This window comes from Mastacembelus armatus, chromosome 16 (genome assembly GCF_900324485.2).
Source record: "Mastacembelus armatus chromosome 16, fMasArm1.2, whole genome shotgun sequence".
NCBI lineage: Eukaryota > Metazoa > Chordata > Actinopteri > Synbranchiformes > Mastacembelidae > Mastacembelus > Mastacembelus armatus.
In genome coordinates, this window is record NC_046648.1 from 25740341 (window position 1) to 25759229 (window position 18889).

The 18889-nt window shown below is 44.5% G+C and overlaps 1 protein-coding gene across 1 annotated transcript in view; it reads left to right on the forward strand.

Annotated features, from left to right (window-relative positions):
• The window catches only part of mef2d (myocyte enhancer factor 2d), a 47903-nt gene that overhangs the window by 18711 nt on the left and 10303 nt on the right, over window positions 1–18889 (forward strand). Inside the window, 7 exon segments of the mRNA XM_026316715.1 lie at window positions 3664–3862; window positions 3865–4034; window positions 9332–9560; window positions 10011–10067; window positions 15548–15726; window positions 16380–16409; window positions 18619–18736. Coding sequence (XP_026172500.1) covers window positions 3664–3862; window positions 3865–4034; window positions 9332–9560; window positions 10011–10067; window positions 15548–15726; window positions 16380–16409; window positions 18619–18736 — 982 coding nt within the window.

Here is an 18889-nt window from a genome sequence, read left to right on the forward strand (position 1 = left end):
TCTACAAAATTGGTCTTAAATTTCATTCAGCGTGATATTAAAAAGGTCTTAAAAAGTCTTAAATCTAGCTCTTAGAAACCTGCAGATACCCTGTATCCTACTGTCACCCTCGTCTTTCCTGATCCTTTTTGACTTAAGACATAACAAAGGTAGTGGTGAGGAAGAGCAGCGGGGTGGCTCCCTGCCTTGTTTTTAATAGTTTTTGGACTGAAATCTTGACCCTTCTTACATATGACTCAAAGCTCCATATTAAAATCTGTTAAATACTGGACTCACTTCCAAACTCTCTTTGTAAATATACTGAATAATCAACATTCAGTTCAATTCAAATTGAACAAGCTACAATTAGAAGGTAAAGTTTGAATAAAGAGCATAACGTCACCTGAGAAAGGTGATGTGAGTCGTGCATGTTTTACCTGAGTGAGTTGGGGCAGACGGACTCATATCTGCTTTTAGTCCCAGACAGACACACAGGAAACCAAGACATATACACTCACTGCAACACACAAACACAGCTGCTCACACAAGCACACACCTTATAGAAAAGGAGGACGATGGAGAGATGAGGTGAGAAGAGAACAACATGGGGCTGAGTAAGTCTGTGATTTACTTATTTATTTATTTGACAGTTTAATAGTAGTTTAGTAGTTTCTCTCTGGTGGCCAAAGTTAGAAAACATTAAATGTTAAAGATCATTCGCCCAGAAATTCATTGCTCACTTTCAGCACCTGACGGTTTTTGACTCTGGTAACCAGCCTGGGAAGAACAGAGAGGAGAACAGTCATAAACAGCAGGGACGAGAGGCAGAGGACAGAAAGGACAGTGGGAACAGGCCGAGAGAGAGGAGAGGAGGGTGGTGGGAAAAGAAAAGATGGAAGAGGAGGTGCAGAGGACATGTCCCAAGACATCACAAGCAGAAGGGAAAACACAGAAGGATGAGTGTGAGACTTTGCACTTTTCTGAGTGAGCGGGAGCAGCAGCAGCGTTTCATGCAGAGATGGAAACACAGAGCGGGTGGGCGAGCAAGCAGGCCCACTGGCAGGACGGGGGCGTGGCTTATCAGTGGCCATGGCCAGTCAGAGGCCGGCGTGGTGCTGTACAGGGCGAATCCTGCCCTGGCAACACAATAGAGCGAGAGAGAGGGGGAGAGATGGCGGACAGGTGAACAGATGGCTGACTGACTTCTGCACTGTAACATTCACAAAATATCTGCCGCCTTTACAGAGATACTGTGATGTCTGAAATTAGAACAAATGTGTGTGTGAGGAAGGAAGCAGAAACACAGCGTGTCTATAGGACCTGCGTATAGTTTGTAGATTACTTCATAGCTGACCTGCACAGCTGCTCCCAGGGGCCCTACTAACCTGTTTCAGCATTGAGGCAGCATAGATACTGTGCCATGAGCAGCCTTCAGCAACAGCACTTTCAGAAACTGCTGACCTTGACGTGAACCCCGGCAAGTTCTTGGCTGGTATGAAGTTACCAATGCAGCTGGAAATGACCAGCCAGACTATGGAGCAAATTAAGCAATTGAGCATCCAAGACCAGATAAAGGTTTCTGGTAGGTTAAGGTTTAGGTTAGCAGTGACGGTTGGGGTTCAGTCCTCACATGTGTAGCAGTACAGATGTGTGTTGTGGGCTAGTGCATGTGAAAGCGCCATGGCTTCAGTGTGGTCACAGTTTAGTTTCCACCTCCATCTCCTTGTGTCGACGATCACGTCCTGTGTCACACGGCCTCATTGTCATGTTGGAAGTTGTTTTATTTGTATTTATCGTTTTTTCTTGCGGTTTGTTTGTTCCCTGGGTTTTTAGATCAGAGCTCAGGCATATGCACACACCAGCTGCCTCCACCGAGCGTGTTTTCTTTGACCTGTGGGCACCTGAGCATGTTCTGTGGACAATAAGCTGCAGAGCAAAGTGCTGATGAATCAGGCGACTGTCTCCGTGTTGGAACAAATACGTCTAATGACCTGTTTCTGCGTGAAGATGAATCGCTGCTTTGACATAAGAAAAGTGGTTTTAGTTTTAATGAAAGATCACTATTGTTAGAAGTGGAACCCTGCCGTCCAAATGACATGCTCACCCTCTTGCCCTCACCCGTTTTAAGGATTTCAGGCTAATTCATCTGAAATGAAAAGAATCTGTTTCTGCCTCCTCTGGGTTTAGTCGGCAGCCCTCAGAGCCGCAAGTTCAATTTCAAATCATTTCAGTTTTATTTGTATAGCACCAAATCACAATACAAATCATCTCAAGGCACTTTACAAAAACTAAAAACAAAAAACCCAACAAATCCCTTATGAGCAGCACTTGGCGACAGTGGAGAGGAAAAACTCCCTTTAACAGAAGAAAAAAACCTCCAGCAGAACCAGGCTCAGTTTGGGCGGCCATCTGCCTCGACCGGTTGGGGTGAGTGGATAGAGCAGAGAGAAAAGAACAGCAACAATAAACAACAAATAGACACTGCAGGTTGGTGGGACCAGTAACACCAGCTCCAGGACCAGGGACACCTGCAGAAGGTACAGAGGGAGGACTCTATGACCTGGTCCCACCAGCTCCACCTCCAAGGCTGAATTTAATGCAGTTGAATCATCTTCACTCAGCAGCTTATATTTAAATCAGACCGCCACCACACTGCAGCCACATGTGGTACAGCAGCTGGTGCTCATTCAAAAAAATACAGGCTGTGTGAGTTCCTTATTGATAACCTATGTAAAGGTCTGTTGTGCTACACTTTGGCTGTATTTGAGGCCTTTATGGACTTAGTGGGTTTATTAGTTTTAACTATAAGTCATATAGTCTAGATTTCATTTTCAGAATCAATTTTTTCCATTCACCATGTGCAGCAACTCAGCTCTTTCTTTCAAGACACTGGGGCTAAGTGTTGGGAGAAAGTCTGTCGAAGTCTATTGCAGTGACTGTTTTTTAAAGGAATAAGGTTTTCAGGGCTCAGTTGCCAGTAAGAATAGCTTGATATACTCTGATATACTCGAGTTCCTATTGCAGAGAGATTTCAAGGCACCACTTGGGGCTAAAGCTTGCCTTTGGACCACAGAAGGCGCTCCAGCTGCGGTTTAAGACCCATTCTGCTGAGGATCTATCGTCTTGGCTGTGTGGTCAAGGCCCACCAGGCAAAGCTACTTAACGCCAATCCTGTTTAGCAGAATCCTCTCAAAATAAGAGCTTCCATCTTTCTCTTCCCTGCTCTCCCTTGTTTTGTCTCGCCCTTTCAAAGTGCTAACACCGCCACTTGCCTCCTCACTCAGACTTTTTCCCTTCACTTAACCACATTCCTCAGTGCAAAGCTTCGCACCAACCAGCACTGTTGATTAGCGATGTGACGCCTGCACGCTGCTGCTTTTGTGCTTTCTGACATGCTCTGTATAGTTTCTTGCCCTGTGGTGCCACGGGGAGCTGCAGCGTGAATGTCGACCTCACAAATCGATCGAGGATTATCAGAGTCTGAGAATATGTTTTCCATGATTATGCTGCCTGGAATAAAAACCTGTTCTGTGTGACTTTTACTGACTGATTTTTGTACAGTGACCGCTGTAGGAGTCGACTCAGATGGTGGTTGGAGTGTGAGAAATGAAAATGTCTAAAAATGAAAAATGAAATGTAAATGTGCCTCCTCCCTCTCCTCCTCTACCCCTCTCTGACTCCTAGACGTTACGAAAGAAAGGCTTTAACGGCTGCAACAGCCCTGAGCCCGATGGCGATGACTCCATCGACCAAAGCCCGCTAAATGACGACAAGTACCGCAAGGCCGAGGACCTGGACAGCCTCTTCAAACGCTACGGCGTGAGTACTGTTGCACTTCTGCTATGTAATCTAACCTACCCTTTCTCCTCTTTCTCTCTGTCTGTCTGCCCTCTTCTTCTTGTGTCTGTGGAACAAAGGCTCTGAACAAGAAAGAGCACCGGGACTGTGAGAGCCCAGACCCTGAGGAGCCCTTCTCCCTCACCCCCCGCACTGAGGAGAAATACAAAAAAATTGACGAGGAGTTTGATAAAATGATGCAGAACTATAGGCTGTCAGTGAGTACCCCCCCCCCAAAACATATAATCCTGCCTCTCTCCCCCCGCTGCTCACCTCCCATCCGGAGGGGTTTCGGCTGCCGGTGGCGGCCTGGCTACTCACAGAGCACTTGCTTCACCATCCACACCCGCTTCACCTCCTCACCTTTTACCACCCAACAGATCTCTGCCTCCCACACCCTCTGACGTGTGTGATAGAGCAGCACGGAGGGAAATGATGAAAACGAGGGCTGATTCATTTATCAGCTGTTTGCTCGCAGAATCCATCAGCAAGTTTGGCCTATAAAATGTCACAGACGTAAAATAAATTTAAAATTCCCAGAGCCCAAATGTTTGAGTTTACATTGAGATGGACTGAATAAAAGCAAAAGTTTGAGAGTCTTGCACTAATGCTGAGTGTGTTCGCTTGATCTGAGTGATTAATTAGTTATTAATATCACTGACAAATCATTACAGATTTAATCTCCTCTTTTAATCTCCTCCATCCTGTGAGGTTGTATTTCAACTTCAACAAATTCTTGTTCAAAGATCAGGTTTCAATTCATCTTATTTCAAGACAATTTCTGGATAACCTTAGGAAATGTTACAGTATGTGCCAAACGTGCAGATTTGATATTTAACAAGGGCTTCTAGGACTAATAACATAAAACATGGAGAAGCTATGAATTAATGTGAAGATTAGAACCCTGTGTAAGAAGAAGCCGAAGAACAACAAACAGGGCATTGCTGTGGCGTCACAGAGTGAGGAGCATCCTCAGGGCTGTCATGGCTTTTATATGTGTCTGTTGTCTCTGCATGTTCGCGACAGAGGGAGAGCAGGGCCAACTCCCACACTTCACAAAACCAGAGGGAATTGCCTTTGAGCACGGCCTGGCTGAAAGTCCCAGTTCTATAACACTGAGCATTATTAAAGAAATAAATTACATCGGGGCTCAGTCTGTTCTGCTCATAAGGCCGACCAAACAGAGGGCACCAGGCTGCAGCTGCTAACTAACCCTGGTTTACAGTGAGGCCACTTCAGTCCCGCTAGTCCGACTGGATGTGCTCCTGACATTATCCAGATTCTGCCTCTTGACTGGCGCTCTGCTTTTACTGCTCCGTTCCTGTGCCAGTTTCTTGGTGCTCTGTAATGCCATTAATGTCACTTTAAAGAGTGGCACTCAATTTACAGCCTGTCTTCCTGTCTGCCTACTCTCTGATTGGCCACCTGGGACAGGACACAGTCGCACTGAGGCACCGTAGAGTTAGTGGTTATTCCTGAAATGATATAGGGACTCTTCTATTACAACAGAAGAGTGGGTTTTATTTTTATATTGTAAGTCATCTGTGACGTTATAAATGTAACTTTTGAATATTGTAATTCAGGCATGTGAGGCAGGTTTAGATTGTTTGTGTCTGTGACCACAGAAAGTAACATGCTGCTTATGAAGCAAAAGCCTTTGAGACTTTCATAGCTTCGGACACACAGCAGAACCTGTGGGAATGGATCGTTACTGAACATTCGATCAGTGCGACCTTCTGATTGTTGTGGGGTTGTTTTAAAGGGATACAGAACTGAAGTAAAGTGAATATGCATGCAGAATCCCCTTTACGGTGCAGTGCAGACATATTCAGCCACACTGAGACTGGGTGGTAAATCAGTTTAGTTGGCTGGATGAATTCCTGTCCTCTGGGGTTTGACCTGTCAGCACCTCTGTACTGGGGGTGCTGAGCTGAAAGGTTTCTCCAAAGCTTCCTCTGAGCACAAAGCGATACTGTCTGCCCTCATCTGTTTTAAGGTAACTGCGCATCCCCAGCCCCATCATGCACGGCCCGCCTGGTTTGTCCAGCACACCTTTGACAGGCCACCATCAGACAGAAGCATACAGAACCACCCACCGCTCCTCCTCTCGGTATCCTAATCCCCCGCATGACAGCCAGGGGCCAGGACATACAAGCCTAATCCCACTTGTACTAAAATACCTCCTGGGCAGGGAGGGAGAGGAGGGAGGTCGACAGGACACTGGGCTCTCTGTGCCACAAGCTCACGGATCTGTCGTGGTAGGCGAGGAAAGATGCAGCTCTTTTTTTACTCTGGTTTGGTCAATAAAAAATTGATTTTCTCTGGTGCTCTTGAGCAACATCTCAGAGCGAATGCGAGCTTGAAGACAATTCTGTGCAGTTGGTCACATAAAATTAGTTTTTCATCATTAATAATAGATTCTGGTATTTTGTCCAAAGTATTTAAATGAAAATACCACGTATAGCAAATAAGATCCAGATCTTAATCTCTAATTCACAACATCATCATGTCCAAAAATCTTAGTGGGTTATTAAAATGATTTTATTTTTGGATGACACTGTAAAACAAACTTCGATTATTTAATTGAATCGATCTTTATCTCTGTAAAATTCAGATTAATGCTCCATAGAGCTGATCAGATCATGGACAGCAGATTTGATCAATAACCAGAAGGAACCTTCACTTTTTCCATGATTATCTGTTGGCTCTTCCATGTGCTGTGACCTGAGCTGTGTCAAAAGACATTTAGTAATTTCACATGGAAATGTAAGCACCCTTTTAATATTTAGTGTGGAGTTGCAGATAGAACAGTTTTTCAGACGTCTAAAGAAGGTGAGTGGAGAGTTATTCCTTCTGTTTTTTGATCTTTATTCAAATATTGGGAAAGAGTCAGAGTCAGAAAAACTAAATGTTTAAGTCACCAAATTATGTGGATGTTCATCGAAGACAACAGCTACAACTTTGGTATTACTGAGCTCTCAAGTCCAGTTTCCTCGTCAGAAATATACGTAGAAATTCTGGCAATTTCATTTTAAGAAAAGTTAACTAAAGAAACAAAAATGCCAAAATATTTTTAAAATAAAAAATAGTCAGCTCAAACATCTTGCCTTAGTTTAACTAGTAAGTAATTTGGGGCAAAGCCGACATGGTCCCTTTAGTAGCTGGAGCTTCTGATCAGACCACATGATCTTCATCAGTTTGCCCTGTTCTCATGACATTTCAGACTTTATGGATGTTTTGAGTCAACTTTAGAGAAGAGAAGGGGAATTTGAAGTGTATTTCCACAGCAACTGGGCCTAATCTGTTTGCTCTAATGAATTCCTATTTTGCGTGGTCAAAAGCTCCAGACGGGCTCCTGAAACTGTTTTTCCAGTTGATGTTTCCAGCCTCAGCAGAGCTGCAATGCTTCACCACACACTGGTGAAGATAATCTGACTGTGCGTTAAATAATGCGTTCAAAGTTAGTTTGGTCCGTTAAGGGTGTGATCAGTTGTTTGTCTTGAGGTCAGAAACTGGCACTTTTCATTCCCACGTGTTCCATGAAACCGTCCTCCAGCCCTTGGACCCATCCTGTCGGAAGCTCCTCATGGCAGCTAAGGCCCTAAAGTTTTCAATGTGTCAGGCTGCAGAAAAACCATGTGTGGATGAACCCCTGGTTCTGTATGCTCCACGTTTACACATCTCCGTCCCTGTTGCACCAACCCCTTCGCCCCCTGCTCGGCCAGTGTGCAGTGCTTCACCTTCTCCGCACGTTGGCTCTAGTGAATTTTACATGAGACAGCGGGAAGAGTCGCAGGTTCTTTGGGCAGACTTCATCTTTTCTGCTAGTTTGACCTTGCTTTCTTTTTCAGCTTGAATCAACTGTGCAACAAATTACCGTAAAAGGCAGAGTAGTGTTTCATGTTACAGGAGTTTCATTTTCAAATAATTTCCTCACCGCTTCCCAGATTTGTTCTGCATATAGGCAGGTAACCCAACTTAGTGGAACCTAAAATGTGTGTTAGAGCAGAAATTGGTTTGTGGAGAATTAAGTTTCTAGCAAGAGCCTAAATTAGCGTTTGACCCTGAAACCCTCAATTGGAGGAAATTTTCTGTTTATTAAAATAGGAATCAGTTCTCACATTTCCCAGGAAGTTCTAGACCATTAACATAAGGTTCCAGCTTTGGTTAGACCTATTTTGTCACTTATTTGTTCTTTCTGTCCTCATTTGCCCCAAGTCACAAAACAAGGCTGACATCAAGGGCAGAGAGGTGCCCTCGTCCGCCTCTGCGTTAAACTGGGTCCCAGGCAGTTTGAGTACAGTACAGTGCAGCTCTGACCCATATCCTAAAAATAGAAGTCCTTCCAGATGGAGCTGGAACAGGGTAAAATGGGTCGGAGGGCTGGACAACCCACGGTCCGCGCCGTGATGTTTCCAGACCAGTGGGCTGTCGGGTCGTCTGTTTTCTGAGGTGATGTCAGACAAGGTGAGCGTTTATGAAGAACCAAAGTCGGAAGTGAAGTAAATGCAAGTGTTACATGAGGCTTCAGGTCCGACACTGGAAGGTGGGATTTTATTAAAGGACCTCCTGCCAAGTGTTGAACAGGGAGTGATTTCCTACACTGCAGGGTGTTTCCCAGCAATTCCCATGGATGAGCGAGTCAGTGGGAATGGTGGGATTTAACAGGAATGTGACATGCACACTATGAAATGTCACCAATAACCTGCTGCTGCGACAAGCGTTTCAACCTGGCATGAGATGTGAAATGTAACACGGCTTTTTATTCGCCAAGTCACCTCGCATGCTAACACTGAGCGAGTGTGTGTGTGTGTTTGCCTGTCGGGAGAATTAATTTTCTAAACACATTTTCACTTTCAGAAGAAAATCCTTTTACTACTTTTCTAGTGTTTCTGAGTTTTTTAGCACCTCGAATACACGTCGCAAATACTTTGATTTCCTTGTTGCAACTGTAGACACTGACAACTGATCTCAGGTCTAAAGGACATGGACTGAAACCTGTCACTGCCTGGATGATTGTCATTTGCTTTTGGAAATGATCTGTCATAACATAAAGTATTTCATTTACGGCATGAAATATCAGTTTTTTCAGTCCAGTTTCATTTCACACTAGTCACAAAAATGGTGTTAAACTGTGAAAATAGCTTTTGTTGCTGAAACCTGTCAGCGCAGATTCGAGCTGTTCCAGTGGTTTTCCAACATGAGCTTTTTCCTGTGCTGCAGTGACCTGCCTGAGTCTTTCTAGTTGAAATACCAACTAAGCTCATGAAACAAGTAGATTCCTGTTGGAGGTTGATTTGTTCCTGGCACTGGCAGATTCTGTCCCTGTCTCAAGAAGGTTTTTAGTGATGAAGTATAGACAGACCTTTTTTGAGAAGCAGCATCAAATCAGGGTTTGCTTTAATAATCATGGCCATGCTCTGCTGCAGATCACTAACTGCCACGTTACTGTAGATGTGTGTGTATGTGACGAGGTAACGGTCTAAGCCCCACCCCCCTCCTGTCTCTCCGCCAGTCTACAGTCCCACAGCCCACCTTCTCCATGCCGGTCACCGTCCCAGTATCCAATCAGAGCGCAGCAGCGGCAGCCCTGCAGTTCAGCAACAACCCCGGCGGCGCCCTGGTCACCACCACATCTTTCGTCACCTCTGCCCTCACCGACCCCCGCCTCCTGTCGCCACAGCAACCAGCCTTGCAGAGGAGCTCCGTGTCGCCAGGGTTACCACAGCGACCGGCTAGTGCAGGTAGGCGACTGCAGGGATGTTCATCAATAACTTGTTTTCATTTAAACAAACTGAGCTGAGTTAACAGGCAGCAAAAGTCGGGACAGCAGTAAGTCTGAGTCTGGGATGATGATCAGCTAATATCAAGCCTTCTCCTCGTAACCTCATGTGTTTTCTCTGTGCTGTGCTTTTTTTTTTTCATCAGTCCAGCCAGGTAGTTCACCCCTAATGAGTGTTCGAGTCAAGAACTGAAACTGTGCCATAGGAGCCAAACTAAGACATATTAATCTGCATTACATTTCAAAACAATAGTAACTGTAAATTATGGTCCTTCGTGGAGTGAAGTGAGTGTTGGTAGCACTTTTTCAATGACATTCTTGATGTTATGTTGTTTTTTGAGTGCTTATGTTCAGAGAAGCCGTCTGATGTGGTGGGAGTAGAGCATTTATTGATTACTGTGTTTTCTTGCAGGTGCTCTGTTAGGGGGAGATCTGGGAAACTCAAATGGAGCATGCCCGAGTCCCATCCGTGAGTAAATCTCTTCCTTTCTCAAGCTTCACATTCTCTTCGGAGTTGACATGAGCTTGTTTAGTGAAAGTTATCTGGACCTGACCTACAGACAGAGGGGCAGAATATTTCATGTGTGGAAACAGGCTCCGTCACGTGTTAACCATGAGCCCAAAAACACCTGTTGGCTGGCAACAGCTGAGGGTCTGTCCAAAGACCCAGAGTGGGTTTCAGGTTGGCACAGCTGGAACAGACTGTGACACAAAATCACATCAAAATTACACAGTAACAGAAGAAAATCTTAAAGTTGAATAAAATCACTGTTCGAGTGCTACAGGGCAAAAGTGACTCAACATTTCTTTCCTGTCAGCCACTGAAGTTCAGCTCAGCATTCGCTGTAGTGACGTCGCCATCGTTTATCAAATAAAGATGTTCAACTCATCTTGATTCAATTCATTCATTCACTCACTTGCGACAATTTTGGTAAGAAATCAGAGCGACCCCCAAAGTTTAAAAAAAGGCCAGGATTTTGTTAAATCCTGGTCCACACCTGGAAATATCACATTTTTCTAAACTGAGCCCGCAGTCAGAAGAGCACAGAGAAGAGCAAAGATGTAGAAATGTCTGAAAATTTCATGTGGGCCCCTAGTACTCACAGTAAGAAGCTGATGTAGAAAATTAGGCTTTTTGAAATGAGCATTTCTCCAACCAGAGGACAGGGTTGCCCTGAAACACTAACCCTAACCCTTCTCTAACCAGAGGACAGGGTTGCCCTGAAACTAACCCTAACCCTTCTCCAACCAGAAGACAGGGTTGCCCTGAAACTAACCCTAACCCTTCTCCAACCAGAAGACAGGGTTGCCCTGACACTAACCCTAACCCTTCTCCAACCAGAAGACAGGGTTGCCCTGAAACTAACCCTAACCCTTCTCCAACCAGAAGACAGGGTTGCCCTGACACTAACCCTAACCCTTCTCCAACCAGAAGACAGGGTTGCCCTGAAACTAACCCTAACCCTTCTCCAACCAGAAGACAGGGTTGCCCTGAAACTAACCCTAACCCTTCTCCAACCAGAAGACAGGGTTGCCCTGAAACTAACCCTAACCCTTCTCCAACCAGAAGACAGGGTTGCCCTGAAACTAACCCTAACCCTTCTCCAACCAGAGGACAGGGTTGCCCTGAAACTAACCCTAACCCTTCTCCAACCAGAGGACAGGGTTGCCCTGAAACAAGCCCAGTCGCTGAACAAAGATGAGATGCAGGAGTCAGAAACCAACCGTCATCTGTGCCGCTGATTCCCATTCAGTGTGACCAGAACTGGTTCCAGCTGACATGGGGTGAGAGGGGGGGTACACCCTGAACTGGGGTTTGGACCCATGTAAGGTCCATGCTGTAAGGTGACCATGCTAATCACTGCCCCACGGTGCCACCTGAGTCTGAGACTAGGGAAACCAAAACCTTGTAATCAGTCCCATCTTTAAGTGGAGCCCTTTTTGTATGGAGGTCGCAAATGGCTGTTGTGCTGATGCTTTTCTGATTTACACTAGACCTGAAAAAACCTGATTATAAAAAGTCTGATGATATGCAGCTTCAATCATCTTTGCTTATTGCCGCGTCCACCATGACAGCAGCACCTCCCTGGTTCTACAAACCCCCATTGCACCTCGTTCCAGACCTGCCAAAAACACCACCTGTCATCTCATGCTCCACCCCAGGTCCTGCGTGAACAAAGAGGTGGAATGATGGCTTTTGGAAGAGGCAGTGGTGCTGCGGTTTTATCAATGCACGTGTTTCGCTGGACGTAACGGAATCAGCGCCTCACTGCGTCATAGCTGTGAAAGACCGAGCTGTGACGTCACAGAAAGCTCCTGTGGCTGTCCTCAGCTGCTCCCCCCCTTCTTCGCCTTATCGGCACCTCCTCCCTCCCCCTTTATCCTGCCTCTGTCAGCTGCCCCCCCCCACCACCACCCTCGCCGCCACTCTGGAATAATCTGCCCCTGCCCACCCGTCCCATGACTTGGCACTGGACTCTCCTCAGAGGTGACTTTGACACAGGCCAGAGCTCTCCCCCTAAATCTCATTAGCCAGAGCTGATAGTGTCAGCCAGCCTGTGGTTTAGATTTGGTGGCAGGTTTGTTTTTTTTCTCTGTATGCACGAGCTAAAATGTCTCAGGGAAAGGTGTGCCAGAAGAAATCAATACATTTACATTAACTTCCCTGCTCTGTATCAGAGTAGCTCTGCAAAGCCAAGTTTCAGTATAGATTAATGTTTTACTGAAACTGTGCAGCTGCTGTTTGTCCTGTGGTTGTAAAATCACTAATTTTTGGATCACAACATTGTCTTACCAGCACAGTAACAAGTACTAATAGATAGATATTAGATTATTTTGTTAGGGTTCCTGGGCTTGTTTGTGAGAAACATCCAGCTCAGACTTTGTTTGGTTTTATTCTTATTTGCTTTAGCTGATGTTGTAGTTACTTTCAGCATTGGTTAACACTAAACTATTGTTCAGGCTTTTGTCCCACTTCATTTGAATCATTTTAATGCATTTCTAATTTCAGTGTAAACTCCCAGCACATGCAATATTTGACATACATTATTGTTCAAAATATTGCTATTTTTTTGAACACACCTCTTTCAACTAATTGCCCAATTGCACAGCCTTAAGAGCGTGCATATCATGAATGCTGGGTCTTGTTTGTTTTCTGAGAATCTACTGCACCTACTGGTAACTTGTTTGCCATGTAGCAATAAAAAATATACTAAAAACCTGGATTATTCTGGTTAGTCACATTGTAATGCTATTATTTTGAACAATACTGTATTTATTCTCTCAGGTTTTAAAAAAATTAATCTGAAGTTTTGAACAACTCATCTGTTTCACGCTTCCAGAAACATCACCAGGTTTGATTGTGGGTCACCAAACAAAAATCAGGGCTTGGCTTTCAGGAATAAGCTCAGGTGTGGGTAAGATGTTTGCACCTCAGTCGGAACAAACTGTTTTGGAAATGTGTTGACTGGGATTACAGAACAATTTGATCTAAACTGGGATTTTGTTGAGTTGAACTGTGGCTGGAAATTCCTTTGCTTACATTGTGACATATACACTGGAAAATGACTGGATTTTTCACCAGTGTGGAACTGGAGCTGTGTTCTCCAACAGCGATGTTAATGATTTACATCTGCAGTAGTAAAATATGTTGGAGGCAGGAGAGGTTGAATGTGGCATCACGCTGGGCTCTTCTGTAGTTCTGATTTGTTTTGTGAAGCAGGCGTCTGTTACTCAGGATCAGAGTCTTGACTCCGCGTGTGTCGAAACACGAAACCTGTTGTCCCAAAATGCGGTTCAGGTGATCTGATCTGACCAGATCCTTCCTCTTCTTTTTTTTTAAAACCCATTTTTCCTTGTGCACATCATCTCTCTTCTTTCCCTCTTTGTCCTCACTTTATCTCTGCTCTCCTCACACTGTTTGCTGTCTCACTTCCACTCAGTCTGGTGCTGCCTTCTCCTTTCACCTGCCACACTCCACTGCTCCCTTCTTCTCCTCTTTCTCCCTGCACTCCTCCTCTCTTGGATCTGTCGTTCTCAGCTGTTGTCCAGAGACCCGGGGCTTCGGGAATGTCACCATTGACGTCACCCAGCATTTCTCACATTCCCACACCCAGTCTCAAGTAAGAGGAGACATCACACCGAAGGCGCTCCCACATGTAAAGGACGTACAGATGGTCATCATATAAAAATAAAGCCACGGGTTCATATCATCAGTGTGTGAACCTCACACATAAACACACAGAGTGACTGACCGCCAGTCAAAATACAGGCTGCAGCTGTGACACAGTCACAATTCAAATAAACAGACTTTAAAAGTCTCGTTTCAGTTTTTGTGCCAAAAAACAAACAGTACAATCTCTTCATTGAAGAAAATTCAGTGAATATAAAATATTTGACCAGAACATCAGAGGTTATTAACTGATTTTATACTTTTTTGAGAATAATTCTTTAGGGTTCAGTTCATTCAAAATAAAAAATTAAAATTAAAAACCCATTTTTCCATCACCTACTAATTGCACCTGTTGGTGTTTGTTTTCAGAGTGAATACCTGGAGGTGAATGAGATTTAGTGTGTTCAGGGTTGCATGTAAACACACACACACTCCTGAACTCCAGGCTGTTTGTGCGATTTGGAGCTGTGTGTTCATTTCAGTCGCACCGGACTCGAGGTGGCGTCTGTTGGTTTGTGTGTGAAAACAAAGCAAACACACTCTAGGGCTTTAATCCTACCTTTGTCTAATCTATTGATTACAAATTTAAATGGACAAATCAATTAACTATTTACAAATTAAATTCCTTTCCCTTCCTCCTATTATTCTCTTCTTCCTTCTACCTGTCCTACCACTCCACATTTTACCTGCCTCATCCTTGCTTTCCTTCCTCGTCTGCCTTTATTTCTCTTTTCTATTATCTAAAAACCGTAGCAGCTTTTGTTTTATTTATTTGTTACTGTTCTGTGGTATTTCTGCTTTAGTGGTGTTTTATTTTATTTTTAGCCTAAATAATAACATTAACCTTCCTCTCGCTGTTCTTGCCTTTGTTTGTCGATGGGCTCCCTCTTTGCCCCGTGCCCTGAGACCTCTCTTCCCTCCTTCCCAGTAACAGAGGTCGTGTTCAGTTGTTGTCAGGTTCGGTTTATGGGCTGTGTGTTTTCTGGAGTACGTGTGATTGAGATGAAGCAGAGTCACATGCCGCTGTCGTCTGGCGGCAGCGTCATGGAGAACTGCTATCTGCTATCACAAACCCTGACTGTCCCAGGGGAACACAGCCTCTGTGTCAGGCTGGGAAAGTCCCTGTTGTCAACTTTTGCCTGTGTCTCCGTTTGAATCAGCCTGTTCTTGTAACCTGGAACGGGCTGCTGGAGCCCCCCCCACCCAGCCTAGCTGAAGAAGCAATAAGCAGTTGTAAAACATCCTTGTCCATAATTAACTTTAAACAAAGGATAGAAATGTTAAAGGAAACAGTATAAAAGTAAAGACACTATATGTAGATGTAATGTTGTTGGATTGCTGGAAGGCCACAGACAGTAAAAATGATTTACACTGCAAGAAAACTATTTGTCTGATATTAAGGGATAAGTCTGGTGATATTCTATATTTGGATCTCATGAAAGGCTCAAACCAACAGTGACTTTGTCCTGAGTGTGTGTCTAAAGCCTGATGTCTTCTTCCTGCAGGCCACACAGCTGCTTTGTTTCATTAACACACTCTTCCTCCATCAGCATGAACACACACTGGAGTTTATTCTGACTCCCCTCATACACATTTACTACACACCAAATGTAGATTCATCAGCCGCTGAAAATAGTTCCCAGCTAATGATCTGTTTCCTCTTGTCTGAACAACATATAAACTACAGGAACAAACATTACAAATAAAACTGTTTGTGAGTCATTTAAAAAGGAGTTTGTCATAGAAACTAATAGGCTAATAGGCTTCTGTCTCCTCAGCCAACGGATACGTCAGTGCCAGGGCCTCCCCAGGCCTCCTCGCTGTATCCAATGGCAGCAGTCTGGGGAAAGTGGTCCCGGCTAAGTCTCCACCTCCGGTCAGCCCTCAGATGGTCAGCGGCCGCAAGTCGGACCTGAGGGTCATCACCTCGCAGAGCAGCAAGAGCCTCATGCAGCTGGTGAGAACATGACTACGGCAGCCACACAGGGACAAATGATGCGTGAAAACTCAGAGCAGGGGGAAAGAGTAGTGTTCAAGTCAAAATCATTTTGTAAAATGATTTAAAGGTAGCGTGTCTGACTCAAGCCCAGTCAATAATACGAAGGTGCCAGCACTGTAACTGGTGAAAGGTGGGTCACGTTTGTGAACAAAAAACATTAGTGTTTGTCAGATTGTCACAATGTTGTTGTGATGACAGTCAGTAAACTGCTTTTTATTAATGAATTTGACATTTTTGATCAACCTGCTCTGTTGCAGTCTAATACCACGTGATGTATTTCTGCTACACCCCATCCCATTTTACTCATGATGCTCCGCTTTAGCAAAACTTGTTTTGGTCTCTAACTGGTAATTATGGGCAATGGTAATATGTGATGGTCCCTCCGTTCTGCTTTGCAATTTTCACTCCTGGATTTTATAGTCAGCTCGGCTGCATTTAAACTTTACAGCTGAGGAGTCGACTGCTGGAAAACTAGAGGATCTGTTAATAGTACTTGCAGACTAGACTTCACATACGAGCCTTTCTAATCTTCATGTTTTACTGCAGTGAGTTTTTGTTAAAACCATAATGATCATCTGTTTTTCACTCCCCGCCCCCCATTGGCCATGCAGACGGAGGAAGAGCTGGAGTTGGTGAGTGAGGTGAATAGACGTCTTGACTTTCAGCTTCATGGGTGTGGTGTCGAGTTCTCTGTGTGACTCACTGAGCATGAGCGTGACGTCGTCAGCAAACAACTCAGTGGCACCAGTGCAGTGACAGCAGTAGAAACAGAGCCATTAAAACATGGGAGCACATGGTGAACTCAGCATCAGAGCACCACACAAACACCTGTCTTCACTGGTTCCTGGGAGCTTTGCCCTGTAGCATTCAGGGTTTCCCACAGTCGGAAGCTCAAAGTTTCCCCCAGAGAGGATGTTTTTGTATTTGTTGCATCAGAGCTGAGACTTGAGTCAAGTTGCAAAAATTAGGACTCAGGAATTTGACTTGTGAAATTTGACTGTTTTGACTCCAGAAGGACTCTACTAAATTCCCGAACCTCACACAATACAACATGCAACCTTTGCACATAATAATGATATTACTCTAGACTCTTTCAGTAACGCAGGAAAAATGTGAATTAACTCAGATGCTTATTTGATTTCTTCTTTAGAGCTAGTTGAGAAGATTGATACCATAGTAAATGTGAAGCTAGCACCAGTAGCTGCCCAGCAGCTTCTTACTGACTGCAAGGATACATTGCTATAATATTAGCGTAGCATAATGGCTGGAAACAAGGGAGCAGCTAGCCTGGCTCTGTCCAAGATTAACAACCTACAAGTAGCTCAGAAGCTCATTAACTTGTCAGAAACTTGATGAATCTGTACAAAACCATAAATTGCAGGAGCAATATAATCCCAACTAACTGCAAGAAAGCAAAGAAAATAAATGTATTTCTCACAGTCATACAGGAGCCTTTGTTGGGCCTGTTGTTGTTCAGCACAGTTGGCATGTAAATGCAAAATTGTATAAAAATGCTGTTTGTTAAGTGTCAGCTTTAATCTTCACATTCATTTCTAAATCATCTTCTGCTTCAGCACCATGTGAGTCCCTTTACACTGGATAATATATACATTTTAAAGAAAGTTGACAGGAAGCTTAAAATGATATTTGAGCAGCAAGAACCTGTAGAAACACTGAGGGAACCGGTCGACTCTCCGCTGTGTGTGAACACTGCTCTGCATGTGCATGTCTGGTCTTGATGGTCTGAGGATCAGAGTGAGGAAACATCACAAAGTCTCCAACCTGGAACACAGATGGACATGATGAAGTCCGACACACTGACCTCTTCAGTCCTTCACTCACGCACACATGCATGCTAATGTGTTTGTGTACATTTCATTGCATAAAAATACACACAGCTCAGAGCAAACACGCACTTTACGTTGTGTATCCGTTGCTTTCTGCACACACAGTCACCTCTCTTCTGTCGGCCTTGTTGATGCATGAGTTTCTGTCAGCGATGCTTCTCATAACACCTTGCTGCTGTGAAGCTTCACCCGCGCCTGGCCCTGGCGATTGCGTTGCCATGCCAACGCCACCTCAAGATGCGAGTCGCTTCTCATGTTGTACACCGATGTTAAAGTGTCGCAGAAAAATTAAACGCCTCCAAGAGTGAGGTGATTAGGGCTCAGTTGCATTTGCCTGTGTTTGGAGAAGTGGCAGGAAAAAGGAGCGTTTAAAGTTCTTCAGAGTTGCTGCTTCGTAATGTAGATGATGCCATTAAATCACAGATACTGTTTTGTTTTCATTTCAACCAGCACAAGCTTCTTAAACTATTTCAGGAGTAGCAGTGTAATTAAATGTCTCTGCTGTACAGTGGGAGACACATGCTAACCATTATCATTATTGCTGGTGAAAATGGTTGTGAACTTCTACACTCAGCCCTTATAAGGAGAAATAGAACGGACTCATGGAACTGGACCAGGTTTTCTCATGAGACAACACTGGGTCCAAACATCCAGGAAAGAAAGGTTCTGGCTGTAAATCTTACATGGGTGTTTAAGTTTTTTGCCGGACAATGGACAAATTTACAGACTTCAGTTTGTCTTATATGGAAATACACCAAAATATTAGATGTTATCAGCAGCACCAGACAGCCACTGACAATGTAAAGCTTTTAGCATGACTTAATATGTCCCTAAACTAAATAGGAATTTACGTTAGGTTCTTTATTTTGGTGGAGACCCCAGCACTTCCTGTGGCCCCCAAAGGGCCCCCAGATCCTGTTTTTAGGGGTCTGGGTGCCCTACTACTGTAGCTGTAGTTGCCTGTTCATCTTCCAGTGCCTCAGTGTTCAACTCTGTCTTCCAGAATCCTCAGCGGCTAGGTGGCTCCCAGGTGGCACAGCCGCTCACCACACCGGTGGTTTCCGTGGCAACACCCAGTCTTCTGGCGCCGTTCTCCGGCATGCAGACGGCCTACAACACTGGTAAGACGACGAGACGGGACCTTTATTCAGCCAGAGACTGAATCTGTGTGTTTTTATCAGGAGCAGGGCTGAAGTTAAAGGGCACAGAAGATGCGACATGAAGTTAAACTTATTTTGTGCATGTTGTGAAAGAAAACGTTATGAATATTCACT